General features: G+C 37.9%; 1 protein-coding gene and 1 long non-coding RNA gene across 2 annotated transcripts in view; one reads left to right on the top strand and one right to left on the bottom strand.

The window, feature by feature from the left end:
- LOC124061241 overlaps nt 1–1,724 on the bottom strand; it is a 62,489-nt gene extending 60,765 nt beyond the window's left edge. The window contains exon 1 of the long non-coding RNA XR_006843704.1: nt 1,398–1,724. This is a non-coding gene — a long non-coding RNA (uncharacterized LOC124061241). The remainder of the gene's footprint in view (nt 1–1,397) is intronic.
- Nucleotides 1,725–9,346: 7,622 nt separating this feature from the next.
- On the top strand, nt 9,347–22,761 carry adgrl4 (adhesion G protein-coupled receptor L4). The gene is made up of 16 exons (XM_046392445.1): nt 9,347–9,503; nt 9,950–10,099; nt 12,765–12,914; nt 13,615–13,764; nt 14,110–14,180; nt 15,125–15,304; nt 15,650–15,833; nt 16,006–16,119; nt 16,532–16,731; nt 18,210–18,389; nt 19,517–19,720; nt 20,130–20,350; nt 20,876–20,942; nt 21,080–21,171; nt 21,360–21,528; nt 22,284–22,761. The coding sequence occupies exons 1-16, from the start codon at nt 9,458–9,460 to the stop codon at nt 22,344–22,346; spliced, it is 2,241 nt and encodes a 746-aa protein (XP_046248401.1). The 5' UTR covers nt 9,347–9,457; the 3' UTR covers nt 22,347–22,761.
- The last annotated feature ends 1,355 nt before the right edge of the window (nt 22,762–24,116 follow it).

Here is a 24,116-nt window from a genome sequence, read left to right as displayed (position 1 = left end):
GTTGCATTATTCTGATGTGACCCAAACAAAGCCATCAGCATGAGACCAATGTGTGTGGGGGGTGGGGGGTGGGGTGCAGTCTGTTTCTGTCTCTTAACATTCCTCTTTACAATGAAGATGAATACATGGAATTTACAAAACAACATTATGTTGAGAAGCAATAATTTCAGAATCAGAATAAAATTAGATTGCCATGTGTACAATACACACATTATTAAATATTTTATACACAATATAATTAAGACTAAACATGGGGACAGCAACTTACTTAAAAAGGCACACAAGGTGAGAGCATTACTTAAAAAAAATGTACAGCAGTCTTTTGAACAGGCTTTTCTCAAACCTATTAGTTCACACTGCTGATGTACATGTACAGCTATTAACCCTCTCTGTGATTCTCCTGAGTTAATTCCTAATGAAAAATAAATTGAGTTGCTCCCTACACTTTCATAACATTTCCTCCCCAGAATAAATGGGCTCCTTTATGAGAAAAGACACACTGTTGTTAATGATTTTATAAGCAGGGAGCCCACCTGACATCCTGTTTTCTATTACTGTTCTTTATTCAATTTGCAGGGCGCGCTGCAGGTGACCTAACCTATAAAAGGGCACTCCAAATTAAATTATCAGAGCTTCTTGAAATTTTATAAATTCAGAATCGGCCTCACAGAGGGATCTCATACCAGAAACTAATGGCTTCACCTTTAGCTTTGCATAAATCAATTGTGCCAAAGGTTAGAACACATCATGCCAGAATGTATCAATGCAGTTTTTAACATTATAACATGCAGTAATTTTGGAAGTGTGAATGGCAGGTGTATGAGGTCATATATGAGAAAATTTTGTGTTTGTTTATGTGTGGGCATGTGTGCATGAATGCTCACACATACTCAACTATTTATTTTCATCCTATTCTTTACTAAATTTTATTACTCGTGCATATGTTCTGGAATAAAGGAGAATAAAAACTTTCATTTTATTGTGCAACCCAATGCTGTGTAAGGACAAACAATAATTACCTTGATCCTCAAAATCAATAGGAAATCATGCTAATACGTGATTCATCACTTAATCATTCATTAGTCAGCTAAACGTTCTCGCATTCTCTCACTGAGAGAGTATCATTGGATTTTTTCACAGACATGTTGCATTTTTAGATCAAATGATTTAATCATCATTTAATCAAGAAAATAATTAACAGATTCATTGATAAGGAAAATAATTGGTGGTTGCAGTCATGCTTCCGCACACAGATAAAATGTGCAAAGAAAAGAAAATATGAAAGCAGATTTTTCAGATAGTTAACTCATGATCTACTGAGAGGCATCTCTACTAGATTAGATGACTAAATACATTTGCCATGACTGGAAAATCATTCATATGAAAGCAATACTGACCATTTTATCTGGTGCAGTTGTGAAAAGTGGCAGTGTAAATCTTTGTCACCTCAACAGGATCCCCTTCATCCTTGAAAGAGCACAAGTTCTCTCCAGTGTCATTTTGTTCCAGTTGGTACCCTAACAAGAGGTTGGTGGCAGAAAAAAGGGCCAATCAGTAACACTTGTTGCACCTGAGAACATGGAAATTTTAGACTTCTGTGTTTGAGAAAATGGAAAACATTGTCTTGTAAAGAAGTCAGGAATATGGATAGGATCATTCAACTGTGTTCAATCTGAGTCAGGACAAATTCTTTTATGAAGCAGTCGAGCGTGAAGGAAATTCATTTGTAAATTGCACCCGATGTTTGGAGAAATTGCTCCTTTTTCAAATTCAAGTCCAGATGCACAATTGACACAGAACAAAGCCTATTTCCTATTTGTGCAACTGGGCAGAGACTTCATCGATGTATACTTTAGTATTAGTAGTGCAATGAGTGCAAAACTCAGCTGTTAAAAAAGTAACTTTTCATTTTAGTTTCTTTTTTCACTTACTTTTCAAGTTGTGTAAAAATATATTTGTGTCAGTCAGGTCGGCTCTATCTCAGGTAAAGCTGCCATCATTTTAAATTCTGACTGGTCAAGTTTTAAACACAACATTACAAAATATTATTCTTTATGTTTGAAGATGAAATTATAGCTGCTGTGCAGCAGTGAGTTGGGATCAGGCATTTAGAGGTGGAAGAAGAAAAGGGATAAAGAGATGGAAGATTTAAAAAGTAAGAAGAAGAAAAATTAGAATCACAGGCAGGTCCATTAACAGAACTGTAAGGACCAAAATTGTCATTAAACTTTAAAGTCTCACCTTTAATTCACGCAGCCTGAGTAGATATAGGATATTTATTCTGCAGCACTTGGATCTTGAACTCCCAACCTTCACTACCAATGGCACATCAAAGTCATGTTGAACTACACAGAGAAGTGCTTTGGTTGAGCAGAATTATGAGGTGACTTCACATATGGCACATTACGACAAATACATGAGGGTCTATCGGCAGTTCAACCCTGATCAGACCATGATTATTTAAAACTTAAAAATTATCAAAATTCCTTTGAAATCATGTGTCTCTAATCCAGTATTTTTCAGTTCCGATCATGGGCACTCCTTGTCCACACCTGATTCAAATGAATGCGTTGTTATGAGGCTTCTGCAGAGCTTCACGATGATTTGATCATTTGAATCAGGTGTGCTGAAAGAGAGAAATGTGTAAAACACACAGGGCAGGGGTCACCAGCACAATACTAAGTTAAGTATAAGTTGTTCAGTGTGCATCACCAAGGCCTAAGGGCAAATCTTTAACTTGTGGAGCTACCTGACATGAAGGACCTACAGATGGCTTCATACTATGACACTTACCTAGGCAAAGTTTATTTTTCTGAAGACTGATCACTCCATAAAAGGGAAAATGATATTTTAATGTACTGTGGATTTTAAATTAATTCAAATTGATTAATTAAAATATATATATGTATATTTTTTTAAATTAAAAATTAATTCAAAATTCTGTGTGGATTGTTTGTGGAGGGCAGTCTGAACATGCAGTGTAGCATCTTAGTATCAACTGAGCATGCAGGTGTATGCAGTTGTAAAAAAAAAGCAAAAAAAGAGTTATGGACTTCATAATTCTTGCCAGTTCAAAGCATCTGAACATTTCTGCTTAACTGGACCCACGTTTTGGTAAGACTTGCAAAATCTGCATTGACTAATAATAAAAATAAAAAACAGAAAGATAGAGAGTAGACAGAGCACTAAGGTCCCAATGTCACATGATAAATATTGAAATACATGCATACAGATCTCTTTGAAACTTTTATAAAATGAATTAAAAGGTGTCTAATTCAAACAGCTCTGACACTTTCATAAACACTCACAACAAATGTTAAACTCCGCTTCCATTTAGTGCAGAAGAACTATAAAACATTACAAATTACAGCAATATAAACATAAATAAAATTCAATATAATAACATATAAACTTTATATAAACAAAGGCCACTGATGCCATTCATCACCAGCCATCAGTTGGTATAATGAGATTCAGCAATCAACTATCATTCTTCTTAAATACAACTGAAATTGTGCTGGTGTTCACACAGAAAACAAAGCAAATTTTGTCTCATACCTGCGCAAGCATGACCGCTGGATCATTTGTTGATCATTTGTTTTGTGTTACTACTATACTGCATCTAGATTTGTGCCTGACTAACATTTTAATATGGTCCAATTACCAAATCCAAGTCAAACTCCTGCACTCCTGAGTGTCTATCATGAAAGCTAATTTCAAAAGGACAACAGACTAACTAAACTGACACAGCTACAAAAACCTACTGAAAAGAATTATAAACTCCATACTGATGTCAAAACACATCTCTGAACCAATTAATCTTGCATTGTCTCATGAACTGAGCACCAGTATTAGCTAACATCAGATCACCAAGCTACAGGTAGCATTAGCTAGTTATTTAGCTAATACTGGAAAAGCAAGGGTATGAGTCTTAATTAGGGAACCTCAATCCCTCCTTTTATTCAAACAATGTTTATTTGCTCCAAACATCCAGAATACTTTACTGTACATAAGCCATAAAGCAAAGCAACAGCAGACACTGAGAGTGTGTGTGTCACCTCTGACTGAACTCACTGCACACCAGAGACTTTGATTATTTCCCCGCATTTTTTCCCCCCGTCCTCCATTCAAGAACAATACCCCTCCAACTAGCAGTCAATAAGGACGAAGAGAGACTAATTACAGCACATTATTGCACTGCAGCACACTGCTTCAGTGTAATGATCCGCTTTTTAATCCCCAAAATTTAAAAAAGTAAACTCTGAGCTGTCCTCCCACTGGTAAAGATCAGAGTAGTATCCATTTGTTTATTCCTTCAGAAGCCCCAGTTCTGCCAATGACTCTCCTGCAGAGTTTCTCTGGTCTCAGCAGCTGAGCAATGGCTCTGGCCCTCCTGGCACAACATTTTACAAGGCCCTGTGAAAAGCAGCTTCAATTGTCAACCTGCCCAAATACAAATTATTGACTTCCTATATACATGTACACATCTACTTATTAGGCAACCTGGCAAGTTTTGTCTGGCTATAACATAACAGCCCAAGTGATATGATATTTCAAATATTAATACAATTGGTGCATATCCATAATAGACTGGGGCTTTTGCCAGTTGGAAGAATGACTCATGCTGATTAACATTGCCTTCATTCCCTCCAGTAAATAATCTTGTTATCTTGTTAGGCCCTCTCCTTCTCCAACAAAATTAGACATCACTGCAATATAGAGGAATTGCTTCCAGACAGAAGTGAATAGTCAACTAGTGAGTTTCCTGAATTACCATGAAGAAGTTGTGATATTGAATTTATAGCGATGCTCTCTACATGATTTTGTATTTGCTAAACTAACCAATGTTTTTCACTCTGTATCACCTTGAATCTGACCTCATCAAACCAAAGTTAAGGTGCATCAAGAAAAATTAAAAAAAAAAAAAAAAATACTGACACATGTTCTTTTTCTCATAACTGAAACAATTTTTGGACTTTGGACTTTGTTTCGCTCAGTAGCACAATACTACAAACTACAGAATAAGACAACTAATCTCAGTCCAGTCCATTCATACTCACATACACTTAAGCTGATCTGCTGACCTATCCAATTACGACAAGTGTTTTCAAGAGTGTTAGCAAAACCTGACAGATTTCCTGGGACATCAACTTTGACTCAAGAAATAATTTAGCAAATACCACTTGAATGCTACTGCGTAGCAAATGAAAATCCATGGCCTTGAAAATATTGTATCTTAAGTTTAACTTGGTGGAAAAATCATTGCTTGTATGGAAGCTGTCATATGAAGCTGTCATGAATGCTTTTGGCCACTTGTGTATCAAAGGCCACTTGAAAAGCGAGAGGATAAAAGCTTTAAGAGACCAGCTTCAACTGATTCAAAATCATTCATATACTATGGCTGATTTGTTATTACTCTGCAAGTGCTGTATAATATTGGCCATCCTATCCTGCCAATTTACAGAGAAGAGTCAGAGCTTACAGACCTCTTTACATCATGTTCAGTCTAGTTTGAAGTTCTCTGAACTACCTTTACAATGACATTTAAATCAAGACCCTGTGTTTCAACTTCAAATTTGTAACAAGAGATTATCGGGGTCAAAAATAGGTCAAAGGGAGAGTTGAGGACCCTTAGAATTTAGACTATGTTGAATAACAATCAGATCCTTAACACCACGTAACTGTGAAATATGACAGCTGTGCAGTAAATGCACAGACTGAAGAGGAAACTGGTCACTGCAACTGCAAATGTTTCTTTTGTTCGGATGTGAGAGGAAGCAGACCCTAACCTGTCACCTGACCACCAAACAGCAGCTTCAGCTTAGAGCCAAACAAATAGAAAGACTGGTAATGTAAGCTTTAAAGAGTGTCACCTTATAGCATGGCATTGGTTGCTTGCAAATTATTCTGTCTGGTCAATTTCTCATGTAAAAAAGCCCATTGATGTTTTCCTCTGTAGAAGCAAAACACACGAGACGTCAGAAAAACCACTGGACATAAACAACCTATATCACATCTCATTCTTAAAAGTATCGTGTTGTATTGCTCAAGGCCCAGTTACACCAGAAAGTGGTGTGAATTAGCTGCTAAATTAGCTTGTAATAGCTTCGTTCATGGTAGACTTTCCCTTATCTCAAAGGCCATCGCCACTCTCAAGATATTCATCATCTGTCCATATTTGGTGCCACCAAATTTTAACTCAACAGAAAAGCAATTGCAAGGATTAAATTATTAACCACCAATTATTTTGCTGCAAAATGTAATAATTTTTAATCCATATTTGACTGAACAGGAATTACCTACAACATTTAATAAGCGCATCGGCTGTCATGAATACATGATTTTATTTTCTGTTTGGGCGATAGTCATGTTCACACAATACACACTGTTCCATCCTAATTAATCAGGTACTCGGTAGGTTTAATATTCAGGTAGTGATAATACATATTTTCAATCAAAGCCTGCCAATGGGTCGAGAGTTTTCATTTAACGTTCTTGATTTCCCTCACCCAGCTTTATTTCAAGATATTGCAATGTTTGAAGGAAATTTATGAACTCATTTTGTTCTCAGTCTCTCATGCCACAGCCTGAAACAAATTGTGGATCTTTTTTTTTGATTGATTGATTTTGTAGTGTTACACTATTAACCAACGTGTCTTTTATTTCAGTGGAGTAAAAGAGTGAAAACCCTGCTAAGATGTTGATGTCAGTAGCTATTCAGTTGATTTAAAACATAAAAATACAGTTTTCTGCCCCTCAGACACACAGAGTCCACCACTTTATGATGTCTAGATCACAGTTGCTTAACACGTCTAGTAGTACTGTTGACACAGTTTGGTCAACTGTGTATTGCCCTGTTACATACAATCAGCCTTTATATGTATGTAAGGCAGAGTTTGTGGTGACCAAAAGCACAGTTCAAAACATCTAAGCTGACAAAAATTGATTTAAGTTTTATTAATTTTTTTTTTTTTCTACTGGACAGGCAACTAGCTTGCAAAAGACTTCTGAAATGGTGCTATTTTGTTGACTTTATAAGAGGATATTCTTGATCCTCTTATCTTCCCATGACCAAATGCTGACAAACAAAAATGACAAAATCTCATTTTCAACCAAAATTGAACTTCCTGCCTTTCACTCTTGTAATGCCTGACAGGTGTTATTTCAGTTTCAGGAGGGATATTTCCTCTGAATAGAGTGCAGACTGTTTTGTTAGAGCAGCAGTACCACCACCTATGCTTAAGTGCAATGTAAATGTTTTAGGGGTCTCCACTTGCACAGCAGCTGGCATCTCTGAACCCTGAGCAGACAGCATGCTTTGTCTCTTCAACCTTGTGCACTGAAATATTCAAGAGCTCCAAGTTTATGAGACAGTTGCTGCCATCTGTGCCCCAGCATTCAGTCCTCCCATCATGGCTGAACATAAGGCCAACATCAGAGCAGATATGTGTGAGAAGTGTCAAAATAGATTCTCCAGTGTCGTCTGTATTGCAAATCTCAATATTGTCTGAATGGCATAAGCAGCACTCTTCGGCTGCTCACACACACACAGAAAGTGAAAGAGAGAGGGAGAGAGAAACCCACGTAAATTTCTACTATTGCAGAATCAAAATTTCCATATCCATGAGAGAGGAAAGAAAAAGAGGAAACATTTACACAAGCCTGCCTCCATACAGTTGCAGAGACCTTTTCTCTTAGGTGTCTTTTTTACAATGTCATTGTGAGCGAGCAAGCTCCTGTGAGAGCTTTCTGAATTTCTCACTAAGTGAGAGATTTCCTGAGACAAAAAAGCGGAGGAGGAAGGGTGCAATCAGTCCAGGTTTGTTCTAGACAACATCACTTCCTTCCTTACTATTAGGAGAGTGTCAGAGAGACATTCAGATGTAGTTTTCACCAGGCACTTTCCCAGGACAGTAATGCAGCACAATTCTAATGGTGTCATTCAAAGCAGCTGCCTTTCTCAGCAGTAAACTAAACGCCTTGCCTAAGCAATTCAAACCACCTCCACAGATTGCAATACAGTCAACAAAGAACTTATCTTCCAACTGAAACTATTCATCAATGAATGTGTTTGTGTGCCAGAAAGTGGAAGGCTGTTTAAAAAGAGTTCAGTTACACCTGAATGGCTAGTTCTTTTGTGGACTGTTGTCACTTTCACATATAAATTCACCTGTTTCCTAACTACCACTGCCAGTGCCATAAAAAAAAAAAAAAAAACAGTTCTGGGTACTGATATTTCTGGGCATGGCAGATTAGCTGAATTAGACCTTATAAATATCTGCATTTGAAATGGATAGTTTTGAGTCATTTAAACCGCTTCTCACAACTTTGTTTTGTGTGGGTCAGTAACCCACCAATATAAACAAAACAAGCACCCAGCCCTACTCATTTCCTACTCTGAGAATGGGGTCATTAGTCCATGACAGGTGTCAAAGAAACAAAAATAAAATATGTTGTTTTATGGCTTATCTTCAAAGGCACATTCAGCTTATAACTGCAGCACAAAGGGCAGTAAAAGTCTGTTTATATAGCCATTTCTGTACAACACCACTGCTACTTGAGCCACGCAGGTACAATTACTCTGTCTTATACATAAATGTTAAACAATAGAGCACTGCAACTTTATAAATGGCATCTTCGATATCTTCAATAGATCGAGGAAATGTGTGGATGAACAGACAGTTTAAAAGAAATTCTGAAATAAAGAGCTGGCCATTGTTAAGGCTAGATTTGCATGTAGGAAATATTTTCTTTCATTTCATTTGTTTGAAGAAAGTGTGACTCATAGTGACTGTAAACCAATAAAGCAAGAATATAGTTGTTAATGAGTGGTGAGTAACCCTATATGGATAAAACACTACAGAATCTGCACTACATTAGCATTGCAGAATGAAATCCAAAGGCCTGAATCAGTTTGTTTTAGCAGAAAACCCCTGCAAGAATTTCAGATGTTTAGGTCCACTAGTGTCCATCATTGAGAGAGAGATGGTCACTGGAAGACACATAGCACTGGAATGTGTGCGTGAAATTATGTACAGTTCATTGCGGATGGGAGGAGGGGTCGTCCTTCCGTGAAGTTAGCTGGTGTTGTTTTGACCCGTGTTTACATAACCTACTGTATGTGTTCAAGTGAGAACAATGGCGTGGACGCTTCCAAAATGGCGACATAAATCACAGTGTCAACAATGCCACAAAAAAGTGTGTGAATGCAGCTAAAAGTTCTTTTATATTAGGTGTATAGTGGAACCAAATGAAAAAAAAAAGTGTGCTGGGTGCTTTGTGTTGAGTGGTTGGTGAAGGAAGGGTGAAAGCTGAATGTTTTTGAAAGCAGATTAAAGATCAAGACAGGAAGGGCCAGGTTTAGGGAAACAGGAAAGCCGATGCAAGGAAATGGACCACGTCACCAGCCAGCCCACTGCCGTCTGTGCTAAAAGTAAAATCCAAACCCAGCGCAAGTATGGAGTCTTTGCTCAAGTCGCCAATGAAACTTGTACTTTTGACAGGTATGTGAGCTTATCTAACCTCTGGCATATTCGCAGGTGTCTTCCAGGGAGACAGTACTAGATGTATATGTGTTTATGTGTTCCATATTAACTGCGATGAGGTCGAGCTGTGTGAAGGGGACGCATCTGAGTTTGATATAAGAATAGCAAATTATTTTTAAATTATACAGATTTTTTTCATTTACAACTACATTTTTGTGTTTCTACATGTTGCTGTATTGTAAACTGCTATATACTGTAATTCAGTTTATTATTTCAGTGGACCTTGTGTAGTTACAGTAGCAGCTTAACACAGCCACAGATAAAGATACAATTTTCACAGATACCACACATGCTAAAACAGCAGTCCTACCGTCACAGAGATTTGTAATGCTTTGTGATTTGATTTGTAATGACATATTTTATATATTTTAACAGCCTTGTGTTTGGTACTTTTATCCACACAGCATGGCTCTCCAGTCTGATCGATCCATGCAGCCTCTCTGACAATTGTCCTACTTGTCATAAACTTGCAAGATGCGAGACCCTGAACGGATCAAAAAACGCCTGCTTGTGCGAGCACGGATATACCGGAGATGGAACAACATTTTGCAATGGTGAATATACAAAGCTACCCGTATGCTACAGAGTACTAACAATGATGCAAGACTACCAGCCTTCTGTGTAGCTGTCATGGAAGCCTTGACTATTTTAGGCAGCCTTTGTTGTTTGTGACTTCTTATCTTTAGCAGACAGCAGCAATAGGCCAACATCTGTACACATGTGGGTTACTTTAACATTTTTTAGAGCGTTGTGTTGACTATGCAGTGCAAAATAATTTGCATGCAAGCAGTTAAAAATATCTCAGGTACTGAATCTGTTAAAGTTAAAGCTTCTTTAGATGTCAGCTCGTGAAGCAACTCAGCTTCATCAAAATATAAAACAGGATGCACTAACACAAATATGACACTGTGATCATTTGATCAGCATAAATGAGCAGGTTTTGTACAGTGTCGCTGATCTGCAACTGGCTCTTGTCTCTTATCATCTTAAAATTTAGAGATGGTTTGCCTCAAAAAAGAAAATCACATAACATTTATTAGAGTTTAAGCCAAAATGCTGCACTGCTTAGTTCACACGCCTACGAGGGACCAGTGATTTTTCTTTTAATTGCAAGGAAACGTATCTTTTCCAGCTAATTTTTCTTTTAAATTTTGTGACTGAACTTTAAGACTTTGTATTTTGTCTAACCAGCGGTGTTGGTTTGGAACTCACAATTTTTGTTTTGCCCACCAGCTAGTTTCCACGTCACCTCAGTGAGAGTTAATTACCGTGAAAACACTGCAGTGTGAAACAATATCTCTGTGATACAGCTTTATTGGGGCATTTTTAATGGCCAGTGTTGCCTCTCAATCAGCATTGTTATTCCTGTTATGTTTCTGTTTAGAATTCCTGGAGCGCTTTTTGTTTCCTGACCAAATTTGACCACAATCCCAGTACCGCTTACCTTTTTAAGGGCCAAAAGTGAATCAAAATAATACTATCTTTACAGCAAATCATTTTAAAACATAAAAAGCACAATAAACTTCAGGGTCAGTGGAGTCACGATGTAGTAGTGGATTTACAAATGATGTTCATTTACATAATGCTATTGATCATTTGTTGTGTGAGTTCATTTAACATAAAAATTCGTGAAACAAGGAGCCATGAATTAGTTCATGCTGCATTTCCTTTTTGTGTATAAAAGGTTTTTCACTGAAAACAATTCAGAAAAAGAAAATTTTATAATCAGAATTAAGCTGATCCATTCAATGTTTCTAGTGTTTTTAGCAACAAAGTCATAAAAGCACATACAGTATCTACCGGACACTTGAAAATGAAGACTAAGACATCAAAGTGATTCATAAAGTATGCGGATGTAATGTTTGTGCAACAATGATGGTTCAAGGGTCCCGTGTGTTATGGAGGTATTTCCCCTTTGGCTACAGTCACCTCCCTGATCAGAGCAAAGGATTTCCCTTCCCGGACAGCTTTTTGTGCAAAAGGTACAGAGGAGAGGAAGAGCACCATGTCCATCATACCTTCACAAGTGAAAACAACAGTGGAAAGTCTTACCAGGTCACTTCCAATAAAATGGCACACCAGAGACAAGGGTGCGTTTGAAATTAAAGCTTGAGCAATATTTCCCATAATGCGTGCCGCATCCTCAGCCAACTGATTTTCTATCTGGAGCTTTAAAACCTGGACAACAAAGTGAAAAATATTTGATGTAACTTGAGTTTCTCAAAATCAAACGCAGACACAGACAACTGCTCGCCCATCACAAATGTGAACAACAGAATGGCACATAAGTTGGAGTCAGCCAAGGCTTTAATCAAGACTGGTTTAAAGGAGCCACACAACACAACTGAACTTCATCAAAACCCAGGCTCAGATCCAGAACCAAGATCAAATTTAGGCATCCTTATAAAGTAAGCCAATTGTGGAGGACAGTTAAATTCAATATTTGTGTGAAATCAAGCTGCCTTCCCTAAATTTGACTGAATCTGGAAATATACCACAACGGTGAATGTGTGGGGTTACATTCCTTGACAGTGACAAATGGATTAATATGGAAAATCTACATTTTTCCTACCAAATCATCACTTCTGAACTGATGGCTAAATGCGTGGTGCTGTTTTGGTGTGGGATGTTTGCGTCAGGAACTGTTGCCACTATGCCCTAAGCTTGTCAGGCAGTGTTATCTTTTTATTGAACAGATAACTTGCTGCTGTGTTTCAAATCAAAGTATTATTATCTAACTATCTATATCTATACCCCCCCCCCCCCCCCCTCTCTCTATATATATATGTTGAGACATGTTTGTTTTTCTAGAGTACATTGGAAGGGCTTGCTGGGAAATGCTGGAAATCAAGTAGAAGAGTACATGGTAGACTGAACAAGGGTATAAAGGAAACTATTACAGTCCAGTTAATCAAATAACATACAGTAACAGGCCAGCACTAAACATATATTGAGGAAAGAACAGTTCATAATTTTCAAAGATAAAAAAAAAACTAAAACTAACTTGCTGAATTTGTTAACGTTCTTTTTAAGTAGTAAGTAAGGCTAAGTTTCTGGTCATCAATCTTTTATTTTCTTTGTTCATCCAATTTATCTTTTTCAAAGAGGCTAAAGGTTTTTAATCCTACATGAGTTTTTTTTGTTTTTTTTTTTTTTTTCCCTTTTCCATTTTCTAGCATCTAACCCAGTTTACTTTCTATGTTCCTCTTTTCACCACAGATGACAACGAGTGCCAGAATGTGACTAATATCTGTGGGGACAGGGGGATCTGCACCAACACACCGGGCAGCTACTACTGCACATGTGTCTCTGGATACACATCGACAGGACGGGGCGATTTCCAGCCCAACGACGGCACGGAGTGCATTGGTAACGTTTCATTCACTCGCTCAGCATTACGAATGTACAAATATTAGTTTGGGTCATGCTGCTCATATTATAAACTGTAGTGACACATGAAACCAGGTAAAATATAATGTACATGAGCTGGTGTGAAAGCAGCTACCACACAGCTGTGAAGGCATCAGGACTGTGTGTGTGTGTGTGTGAATTGTTTTTTATTTCGCTGTACTGAGGAGGATGAACATGTTGCGAGTGATTTCTTTCCTTCGGCCGTTCGCTGCTATTGTGACTAACTACCTGAGATCTTTTGCTCCATTTGCAAATAGCCGAACAGCACCTTCAACCCGGGTTGTTTGCATAAAGTATCCCTGCAGACTTCCAACTGGGTGGCAAACACCATTTACCATATACACTGCAGAAGCATGTAGTTGATTTCAGAGGCTGATTTATGAATATTCAGATGTGTAATATGCATGCTGGAGTTACAGTTCCTCCTCCAAAATCAATTTCACAGTGTATTAAATGTAATGAGTGGCACTACATGAGCCTCACTCTTTATTTGCTTCACTTCAGTATGATTCTGACTCATTTTGTGGTTAAAAAAAATACTTTAAAGACATGTTTTTTACCATCTGAATTCATTTTGGTTATCAGTTTTGAGAGGGTCACTTTAATCACATTATTTTAATGTTCAATCGAAGCCGAACTCTTCATTTGCATCTTTCAGATATTGACGAATGCAAGTCAGGACAGCCCTGTGGACCAAACTCGCACTGCCATAATACGAATGGATCTTTCTATTGCACCTGTCAGCGTGATTACATCCCAGCGTCAGGCACTAAGCACTTTCATCCAGAGAGAGGAGTAAGATGTAAAGGTTTGTATGAGGATGGAGGACACACATAAACACACGTGCACCGATGCTCACATCCAAGGACACACATCTTTCCTCATCTTTCTCTCTTTTTTTTTATTTTTTATTCACACATGCACACACAGCACAGAACTACATTTTTTGGCAGAATCTATTACGCAATACTTCAAGTAAATGTGTGCAATCTTAAATGCTTTTTGATGTTTTAAGCAATATTGATCGCAAAGAGAGCCATGTGATGTTATACCTGCGCAAGTTTTATGCAATTCAGACTTTACTTTTCTTCATCTTGGTGAAACTGTGGAAATGAATTAAGCAATCAAAGAAATACTAATTGTTGTTTTCCAGAGCATCCACAAAAATACTGCCATGACAACATCGGGTGCATCACACAGACTGTCAACAAAACACTTGAATATGTAAGTACCCTTCCTCAGGAGTCCAACCAAATCAGGTAAAAAAACCCCCAAAAAATTACATGTGATAACACTGCCCTCTGTTGGGGAGAAACAAGACGAGCATGAGATGAGACCCACTGAGCTTTATTGTGTTAAAAGTACACACAACACCAGCCACTTCCAGAACCAGCTGTTTGAAACCAGAAGCTCTGGACCTACAGGCAAGAAAAATAACAGCATTAGTGTTTGGGACCTGCAGGGTGCTGGGTCTTACAGCTGTTTCTTTCATTTTGTTTTTTGTTTTTGTTTGTTTGTTTTTTTAATAAATAGCTGTAAATTAGTTGCCTATATGTATTTCAGGAAATTTAGAACATTTTTTTTTTTTAATTCGAGCATAGGATAATAGAAGGAGTGCCATGTTATGCATCCACTTTTCTTCAGGATTGTCCTCCTGGTTACTAGAGAAGGAAGGAGATTAAAATATTTAACTCTGGTTAGGTGACAGTTAACATACAGTAGGTTGACTCGCCTTACGGTGAAAGTTAAGCTTATTTCATGGATGTTTAGTTAGAGAAACAAACATGAAATTGATTTAGTGTCTGTGTGAAAACATTATTCTAATTCTATTTTATTTAACAAAAACAACAAAACAGCAGCTGTAAAAAAAAGACCTGCCTGCAGGGGGCTCGAGTGTTACAGTTCATTAGCTGTTTCTTTCATTATTTGTAAAAGGTGATATTAACATGTCAGAACAGCTCCAATAACCTGCCTGGCTGGTCTGATCTGAGAATGACCAAGCAGTGCTTACCTTTGGAATCTGCAACTTGCCAACAAAACGAAAACAACAAAATAAAATCTATAGTGTATCAGTAGTTATTAAGAAACCATGACGGATTTGAGTTGATCTGGGAACCCTGAAACACTTGACCCTTGACCAGGGATACTTTTTTTCCTCTCCATCCTAGATGAGCAACCTCACCGAGCCCCAGAGCCTGCTGAAGGAAATTGCCAAGCAAACGTCCGGCGAGCTCACCTCAGTGGAAGTGATCGCATATGTTGAGGTCTTGAGTCGATCCGCGTCAGCGCTGGTTGCAGAAGAAAAGGATTATGCTGTCAAACCATCTGTCATCAACTCAACTCTTACAGTAATCTTTATTTACCATTCTTGTTTCTCATTTAATGTTTGGAGTTCTGCCTGAAATGCAGGGAGGAAAAAAAATGGCAACTGCATGCAGTTCTTATCCTTTCCTTCTTATCTTGTACAGTCCATTTCTGCATTGAAACTGAATCTGCAATCAATTACACAAGAAGGGAATATATATATCTGTGATAGGCCACTATGTGCGCAAACATCAGAAGAGACATACCAGATCCAGTTATTCATGAAACATCAAAAGAGAGCCATTTTAACCTACATTAACCATACTGCAATAAAGGCATGTGTTACATTATGTGCTATCATACACATGTCATAAAAATCTTTTCAACAGAAATTAGTGAAGGCGGTAAACAACTTAGTGGAGAGGGATGAGCTGGTTGCTTGGTGCAGAATGAAAGAGGAGCGTCGGAAATACACCATCACGAAGCTGCTACACACCGTTGAAGAAAGTGCACTGACACTGGCCAACAACTACAAAACTCCAGCTGAGCTCGAAATCAAAGCCACCGAGATGGGTGAGATAATTATTAACACAGAGTGCTCTTACAGACGCTCATTCTATATTAAACTGTCCTGCTGCTCAGTCCCACCTGTGAGCAGGAGGGTGAGGTTTGGGATAATTGTGATTTTCATACTTTTCCTTCTGATCTTTGAGAATTTTTTTTTTTTTTTTTTTTTTACCCACAGAACTGAAACTCTTCAATTTTGATGCTCGTCACATAAAAGCCAAACTGTCTGCTTCCCTGGCAGGAGATCAAATAATTCTAACTCCAAAACTGAGACCTAAGGAGGACAGAAATGGTGACGTAGTCCTGTTAACCTTATCCAAGTTGTGACCGACTAAATACAAATTTATTTTATTCACTTAATTAATTTACACGCTGATGCCTATTGCACCATATCTTAAAATGTATTCAAATAAAAACTATTTTATTTAATTTATTATGAACCCCAGTTTGTACTGAAAACACATCCAACATAATTCCCATTTTTTTACACACAGAAATGGATCAATTTATCAAAGACAATTTATGATGTTAAATGCCTTTATTGTACATTCAATTGTAAATAGTCAAATATACACACTGACTGTAAATGTAATATTTCCAAACAGATCTAAGAGACAGTGTTAATTGAGTAGCTGAACGTTTGATTAAAAATACAATAACTCTGAGTGCCTCCTGTCTTTGTAAAACTTTCTTTTGTCCATCAGGAAGTGTGTCGGTGGTATTTGTGCGATATGACAGCATCGCTGACATCCTGAAGCCCAGCACTGACCCAGGTGTCACCGACTACTCGCGGTATGCAGGAACAGGGGAAATCACTGTCAACTCCCAAGTCGTAGCAGCAGCCGTCAAACCTGCTGACGTTTACCAACTTGACCATGTCACCTTCACTCTGAGACACAGCGAGGTAAAGACTGCACAGAGTGCTGAGGCTGGCTACATTGTTGTCCCACTTCTGCACTATACCTGAAATGTATGCTGCTTCAGAGTATCAGTGTTTGTGACAATCAAAAAGACAATCTGGCGTGAGATTTTCGCAAGATTTTCTTGGCATTTGTGATCCACTTTTATGTGGTTAATCTTTGTTATTCTTTCTTACTCACTTCTTTAATGATTTTATTTTTCTTTATTTCCCTGCCTACCTTAAACCCACTGCTACCGTTTCTGGGTCATATACTGAATGATTAATTTATTAAATGAGCTTCCTATAGGATCCTGTTCAGGTTGAAGCATCAGTATCCAATCATCTTTGTCAGACTTGAGCCCTTATTGTGCTCTCCTTTGCGCTGTGAGGAATAGCTTCCTTATTCCCAGACTGACTGGGGCAATAATCTGATAACTGCCAGAGTTTCCATCAGAGTCAAATTTAAACAAACTCACATGGGATGAGTAGTTAGTGCTTTGTGTAAAGATATGTGAAATTTTCAGATTTGGTTCTGTGCATTTCTGTAGTGACCTCTCAGTTAAAGGGAAATGGAAAAGGAAAGGTGAATAGATGATGGAGGAAAGAGAGTAATGAGGGAAATAACCCTAAAAGTTAATGTACTGCTATTTTCTTTTAAGATAATTAAAATGTATGAGAAAGTGAAATCATTACTTTTGTTGGACCCTTGAGGCTTAAACCTAACAAAGGAGCTGTTGATTTATGTTGAGCAGGGAAAATCCTCCCTAAATTGCCTTTAAAGAGCAACAATCAATAATTTGGGCTCCATTTTCAGGCAGACACTTCCTGCCAGTGAAGTGGTGTTTCCCATGATGCACTGGGGATTTTTTTTCTTGCTTGCACTTGTTCTGTATTATTGTAACACTCAGATTCATTTGAAAGAAAAATGCAGTGACTTAAAGGTATAATATGCTAACTTGTCACTTGACGGTGTTAATTTTTACTGCAAACATGGTTGTTGTGTGGATCATTGTAATTCAAGTAACGCTCATAATAATTCATGTGAAGTATGTTGACCTCTGAATATCTGAATATTTTCATGACTCAAAAATATCTGCCCTTTCCCAGAGTATCCAGACTGCTGTACACTGTAATCCCAGTGAGATTCTTTTCCCTAAAATTGCCTACGGTGAGCTGTTGCTCCCTCAGTGCATTGTGTGCAGCATACATGGCTGCACGTAATGTCCTCTGACTTTCATTTTGATGCAAAGTCATGCATGATGATTATTTAGCATTTTAATTTTTAGTAAGTCATAAAGTAATGAGATGATTACAATCAAAGGAAAAGCCATGGATAATCTATGAAGAGTAACATTAGTGAATTTCAAAATTTTGATGAAAAGATTTTAAATATCATTTCTAAGCAATGCAGTACAAAAGCTAATACAAAAACAGCAACGTCCACACTTAACATCATCGTTGTTCCTCTCTGTTCCCTGAAGCCCATCGACACTAAAGCCGATGTGACCAAGTGCGCCTTCTGGGAGTACGAGCTGGACGGCCTGCAGGGCCACTGGGCTACTCACGGCTGCAAGACCATCCACATCAACAGCAATGCGACCACCTGCTCCTGCAATCACCTCACACACTTCGCCATCCTCATGTCCTCTGGGCGAGCCAACGTGAGTGATCATGCATTTAAATCACAGCTGTAACACTGCAAAGGTATTACCATTTTTTTCCCCATTCAGTTTTCCAAAAGAAAGGTTCATCATGGTGAATTAGTTTGAACAAGAGCACGAGATGGATCTCGTTTGTGGATTCTGCAAGTATTTTAGTGACGCCTAAGATTGCTCTATTTTCCTCTGAAGAAAATGACACAAGATGTTACTAATTACAGTATAAAATGATTTATTGTAAGTCACCTCACTGAGGAAGTCGAGTGTTTCCATCACCAGTAAATGCTTTCAGTAAACAGTTTTCAACAAACGAGCAAAATATCAATGGTGTCTATATGTTTCTTCTTATTCAGTGAAATATTCCTTTTGTGCCAAAATTTAGCTTTGCGACAGAAATGGATGTTCTGTTATGGTTTATTTGTTTGATAAATAGGAGCGCTCCCCCATTCCATAACCTTTCAGTTTAACTGACATGACATGACATCTTTGTTGTTAGAAAATTACATTAATACTTAGGACATGACGAATTTTCTTACCTACATTGTATATCTCGCCATTATTTAGACTTAGACACTGTTTAGATGTGCCTCTGCTCTTGTATTCCAAAGGTTTTCTAAAGATTTTTCAAGACCATTACCAATAGATTTCCAAGTACAAAATTCCACCCAGGATAATATTCTTGATAAGATGGTAGACGGCATTTCGTGCAACATAAAAAGTCCCCACTGAAATCAAAAAAACAATGAAACTCTGTCCGTGTTGCAGCTCCTAAAGGCAAGGTGACTCACTACATGTACTGACTGACAAACTCTAGGAGTTATCCACCCACGACTTTTAAAGAGACACTCGTCCTTGTTTCATAGCAAAAATTTCTGGATAAATATAAAAAATCAAAAGGAAAAAAAGGAAAAGAAAAATTTTCCAACCTTTTGTATGTACCAACAACAGGCTGATATCTGATACAGCAGGATCAGAGCTGACCTCTTATGGCTGCGTTCCAACACATTTTTGCAGCCCGAGCCCATTCCCATGTTATATGAAATGATTCCAAGCAGAAAACACAACAAATTACAACCTCAGCATACCATGAAACTGTGAATGAAACACCTCCCTTTCCATTTGCTTCTCAGCTGGTGGCCCACTATACCATCCTGACCCGGATCACCCAGCTGGGGATGATCATCTCCCTCATCTGTCTGTCCATGTGCATCTTCACCTTCTGGTTCTTCAGTGAGATCCAGAGCACCAGAACCACCATCCACAAGAACCTGTGCTGCAGCCTCTTCATGGCCGAGTTCATCTTCCTGGTGGGGATCAACATGAACACACATAAGGTGAGCTGGGGACCACGAAAGGTGAACCTGCATGGTGAAACAAAGGAAATCTCCTTGCGTGTGTGTGTGTGTGTGTGTGTCCCACAAATCTGTTATTTCTAGTTCTAAGGAATGATGAACAACTATTTCAGAATTCCTGTTGTTAAAGGCTCCTTTGACATGGAAATGCTAAGAGATTAGCTACACAACCCATCTCATAAATCAGGCTAGACAAACAAGTATGCACAAAAAGTGCAGTAGGAGCACAATAACAGTATTTCTACACATCATTAACTTGTAAAATTCCTCTCTCTCTCCCTCTCTCTCTCTCTCTCTCTCTCTCTCTCTCTCTCTCCCTCTCTCTCTCTCTCTCTCTCTCTCTCTCTCTCTCTCTCTCTCTCTCTCTCTCCTTTTGTTTGTTTCTCTGCAGCTTTTCTGCTCTATTATTGCAGGGCTGCTGCACTATTTCTTCCTTGCGGCCTTTGCCTGGATGTGCATCGAGGGCATCCATCTGTACTTAATAGTGGTTGGTGTCATCTACAACAAAGGCTTCCTGCACCGTAATTTTTACATCTTTGGCTACGGAAGCCCGGCGGTAGTGGTGGCCATCTCGGCCACACTCGGCTCCAAGTATTATGGCACTGATAAAGTGTAAGAGGAAAATATTTTGGTTTATTTTTTGTACAGAGAGTCGGGAAGACAATGCTCTTCTACAACGAATGCAGCATTTTCCGGGAAGATAAACAAATTACATTAATTATAAATACGAGAGGACAGTGATTGAATTTGGCCTGCAGAGACCTAAAGGAAGATTCTTGTAGAGAGGAAAGTAATAACTGAATTAGCATAGCACAAATTCTCAAAGATTTTGGGTACCACTGAGAGTTTGAATGGAAATCTTTAAATAACAGTCTGCTGTTTGTTAATTCAAGTTATAATTAAAAGACTAAGGTCATGTAAAAGAAGCAGAAATTGTTCATTACTATAAACAGAGTTAGTTTTTCTAAACACTTGTTTTTGTACTTGTGAGACGAGAAAGTTAGCCTGTAAGATCAAAAATAAGATTTGGCAAGATTAGATAAAACGTTGGACTACTGCTTCGGCAGATTATTGCAACAAAGACACACATTCAGTCAATAAAAGTGTTAAGTAAGACGTTAAATATTTGCATTATAGGTGTTGGCTGAGCACAGAAAACCACTTCATATGGAGCTTCATTGGGCCTGCATGTTTGATCATTCTGGTAAGATAAGAGTGTCTTTGCATTGTCTTCAAAATGAAAGCAGTAATTTAAATAATCAAACTGGGATTGTTTAAAAGATAAATATTCATTTGATTGTGTTTGTTTGTCTTGTTTGTTTTGGTCGGTCTCCACTAAAGGTTAATCTCTTGGCTTTTGGAGTAATCATGTACAAAGTGTACCGGCACACTGCTGTGAAAAAGCCTGAAATCAGCCACTATGAAAACATCAGGTAGGATTATATGTACTTTAGTCGAGAAGGTCAAAGGAACACAGAAAATCAGGCTCTAAGTTTCTTATCTGGCGGATTATTACGGTCTCATGTGGTGTCCTTGCATGATCAAATTACAATTAGTTCATTGTTGTTGTTGTTTGTTGCATTCATCCACACTCTGTTAAAGTCAGCGTTATCGCCCCCAGGTCCTGCGCCCGTGGTGCCATGGCTCTGCTGTTCGTGCTGGGAGCCACCTGGGCCTTGGGAGTGTTGCACATCCTCAATGAGACCACCCTCACTGCCTATCTGTTCACCATCAGCAACGCCTTCCAGGGCATGTTCATCTTCATCTTCCTCTGCGTCCTATCCAGAAAGGTAACATTTAAGTTTCTTCTTCTTTTTGATTTTGTTCTAAAAGTATTGAGGAGTTTGGCAAATATTTTAGTCAACATTCATCATGTGATGGTTCAAATCAAGACAGTAGAAGATAAATGCTCTCCTAACAAGAATCATGATAGTGTGTTGATAGATATTAAACTATTATTTGATGTGTAGAAAGTGCTAAATTTCCTTGAATATTATGTTATATTATTATTAAGTAATGTACGAAGTACTGAGTTCTTTTACATTAGTACGTTAGTAACGTAGGCCTACTTTTAGCACACATTAGTGTGCTAAAAGTATTGTAGCAAAAATAACTCTAGTCAATATGCAAAATGACCTCATTCAGAGTATAAAAAGTATCATATATGTACTACTTACATACATACATACATAGAGTGTGTGTAGGTGGCATTTAATGTTGTCAAAGTACAGCAGGTACTTCTGCAAACTGTCATTTTAACGTAAAAGCTTTTGATCAGCTTGTTCCACAGCAACTTATTCTACAGTTTCACATGTGTGTGTGTGATATAAAATGATCACAAAAATACAAGTAAATTTTAAAAAAGCACAAAATCTCCCCACTGAAATGTAACAAAGTAAAAATATAATACTTAAAAAAAATAGTAATAGTAAAATACATGTAACCACGTAATGTAATATGTTAATGTTCTTAGTTAACTTCCTCTACAGAATGTTATATTATATTATATTATATTATATTAATGTTCTTGTATGTGTTGTTCCAGATTCAGGAGGAGTACTACAGGCTTTTCAAAAACGTGCCATGTTGTTTTGAATGCCTGAGATGAATTAATGTGACCAAATGCCTGATCATCTGCACTTGTACAATAATAGTCGTCACTACAGCTCTGCAAAATCCTGTGACTCATGCTTTCATTTTTGGAAAATGATGTGGGAGGAATAATTTAGTACAGATATCTAATAAATGAAAATGTAGCACTTGTACTTTTTAAACATTCTGTCTTCCCTTTAGCAGACTACCTTCATTTATACACAGTGTTTGTTTGTTTCATGTTCAGGATCTTTCTGTACAATGCATACAAAGACATTCTTGACAGTGATACAGGAATCAAAATATTTTTTATACTTTCAATTTAATTTAAAACCTTTGCAGCTATCGGCTTTATGCTCCACATAATCTACACAGTCTATTTTCTTTGTGTTCGAAATTGATTTGTAAATTATTAAAATAAACGTGGCAAACCAGCGTATTTGTCTGATGCTCGTTTCTTTTAAGTGCAACATCAATTGTCTCGTTTAATGCATTCTTCACCTCACGTTTCTGAACATCACACAACTAAACGTACCTTAACTTACATGAATTGTGGTGAGGACTGTTTCTTCTGTGTGACAAATTAGGTATTCCAGTGGCGCCATCTACTGGACATATTGAGGAACACGCTTTCCACTGTAAGCCCTCACACTGGTCCCTCTCATCCAGCGACATGTTGTGTTTATTATATTTGTCTGCATGGTCAGACAAATGTCACACCACGTGTGTCTTTATTTTTGTTTTCAGCTTGTTGGGCCATATGACGTAACGTTTGTTGTGTTGCCCTTTAAAAGGCTTTGTGACACCGGACAGCACATAAATAAAAACCTGTATTTGCTAACCAGTGTTCTGACTAATAAATCTCACTTTAGATCAAAAGAGTCTCAAATAGTTAAAACAAACAAAACTGTAGTGTAAAAACCAATGATATTTAGTGACAATTTAATCCAAACTTCACCGGTCTCGTCTCCAAGTGGAGTCCAGAGTCTTTAATTTATGCTGAAATTAACAAACATATGAGAGATGAGCCAGCACAATACATGAAATATCATTAATTCATTATTAATGAATACATTTAAAAATAGCTCTCTTTACATTTCTTGAATGATCATCACTTTTCTGAAGAGCAGCATGCAGTGTGAACAGCATGTATTCATGTGCCTCTCTGTGTACACCAGTTCCTCAAGTGAAGGCTTCAGACTGTTTTGGAGGACATTTCTCAGTCTTGTGTCCTTTTAAACTCTGATTAACAGTTGTCTAAGACATTTTTTGTGCACAGAAGCATGTTAGGCACTTTAATTAGATTTAGTTGAAACTCTAAGGAATAATTTTTGGATGTGGAGTGTATTTTTAAGTCCTGAGAAATGACTTTTCTGTATTTTGTTCTCAGTTTGGTGAAAAGAAAAGACTAAAGTGCAGTAAAAGTATCTCAAATTTGCATTTAAGTATAGTACTTGAGCGAATTTACTTTCCACCCTTTTTTGTGTCATAATATAAAAAATAATCCAACTTCCCGGATTTATTTTTTTTAGACAAAAGTGTGAAGTTGAAGCCCTCTACTGGCTGATGCTGACATGAAGTGAACTGAAGCCTGGAAATGAGGTGGCTGGAAAAAAAACAAATAAAACAAGCGCGTGTCCTTAAATGCGATTACGCAAGGGACCCCTGCACTGTGCAATCCGAACATAACCCTAAAAGACAGCAAGAACAGACACTTAGGCTGATTGCTGCTTGATGTCATCACCCTCAAACTGCACGTACGAAGACGGCCGTCTGTGCAGCTGTT

This window comes from Scatophagus argus, chromosome 6 (assembly GCF_020382885.2).
Source record: "Scatophagus argus isolate fScaArg1 chromosome 6, fScaArg1.pri, whole genome shotgun sequence".
NCBI classification, from domain to species: domain Eukaryota; kingdom Metazoa; phylum Chordata; class Actinopteri; family Scatophagidae; genus Scatophagus; species Scatophagus argus.
The sequence above is the reverse complement of the archived record's forward strand: the minus strand, read 5'-3'. Positions and strand labels throughout refer to the sequence as shown.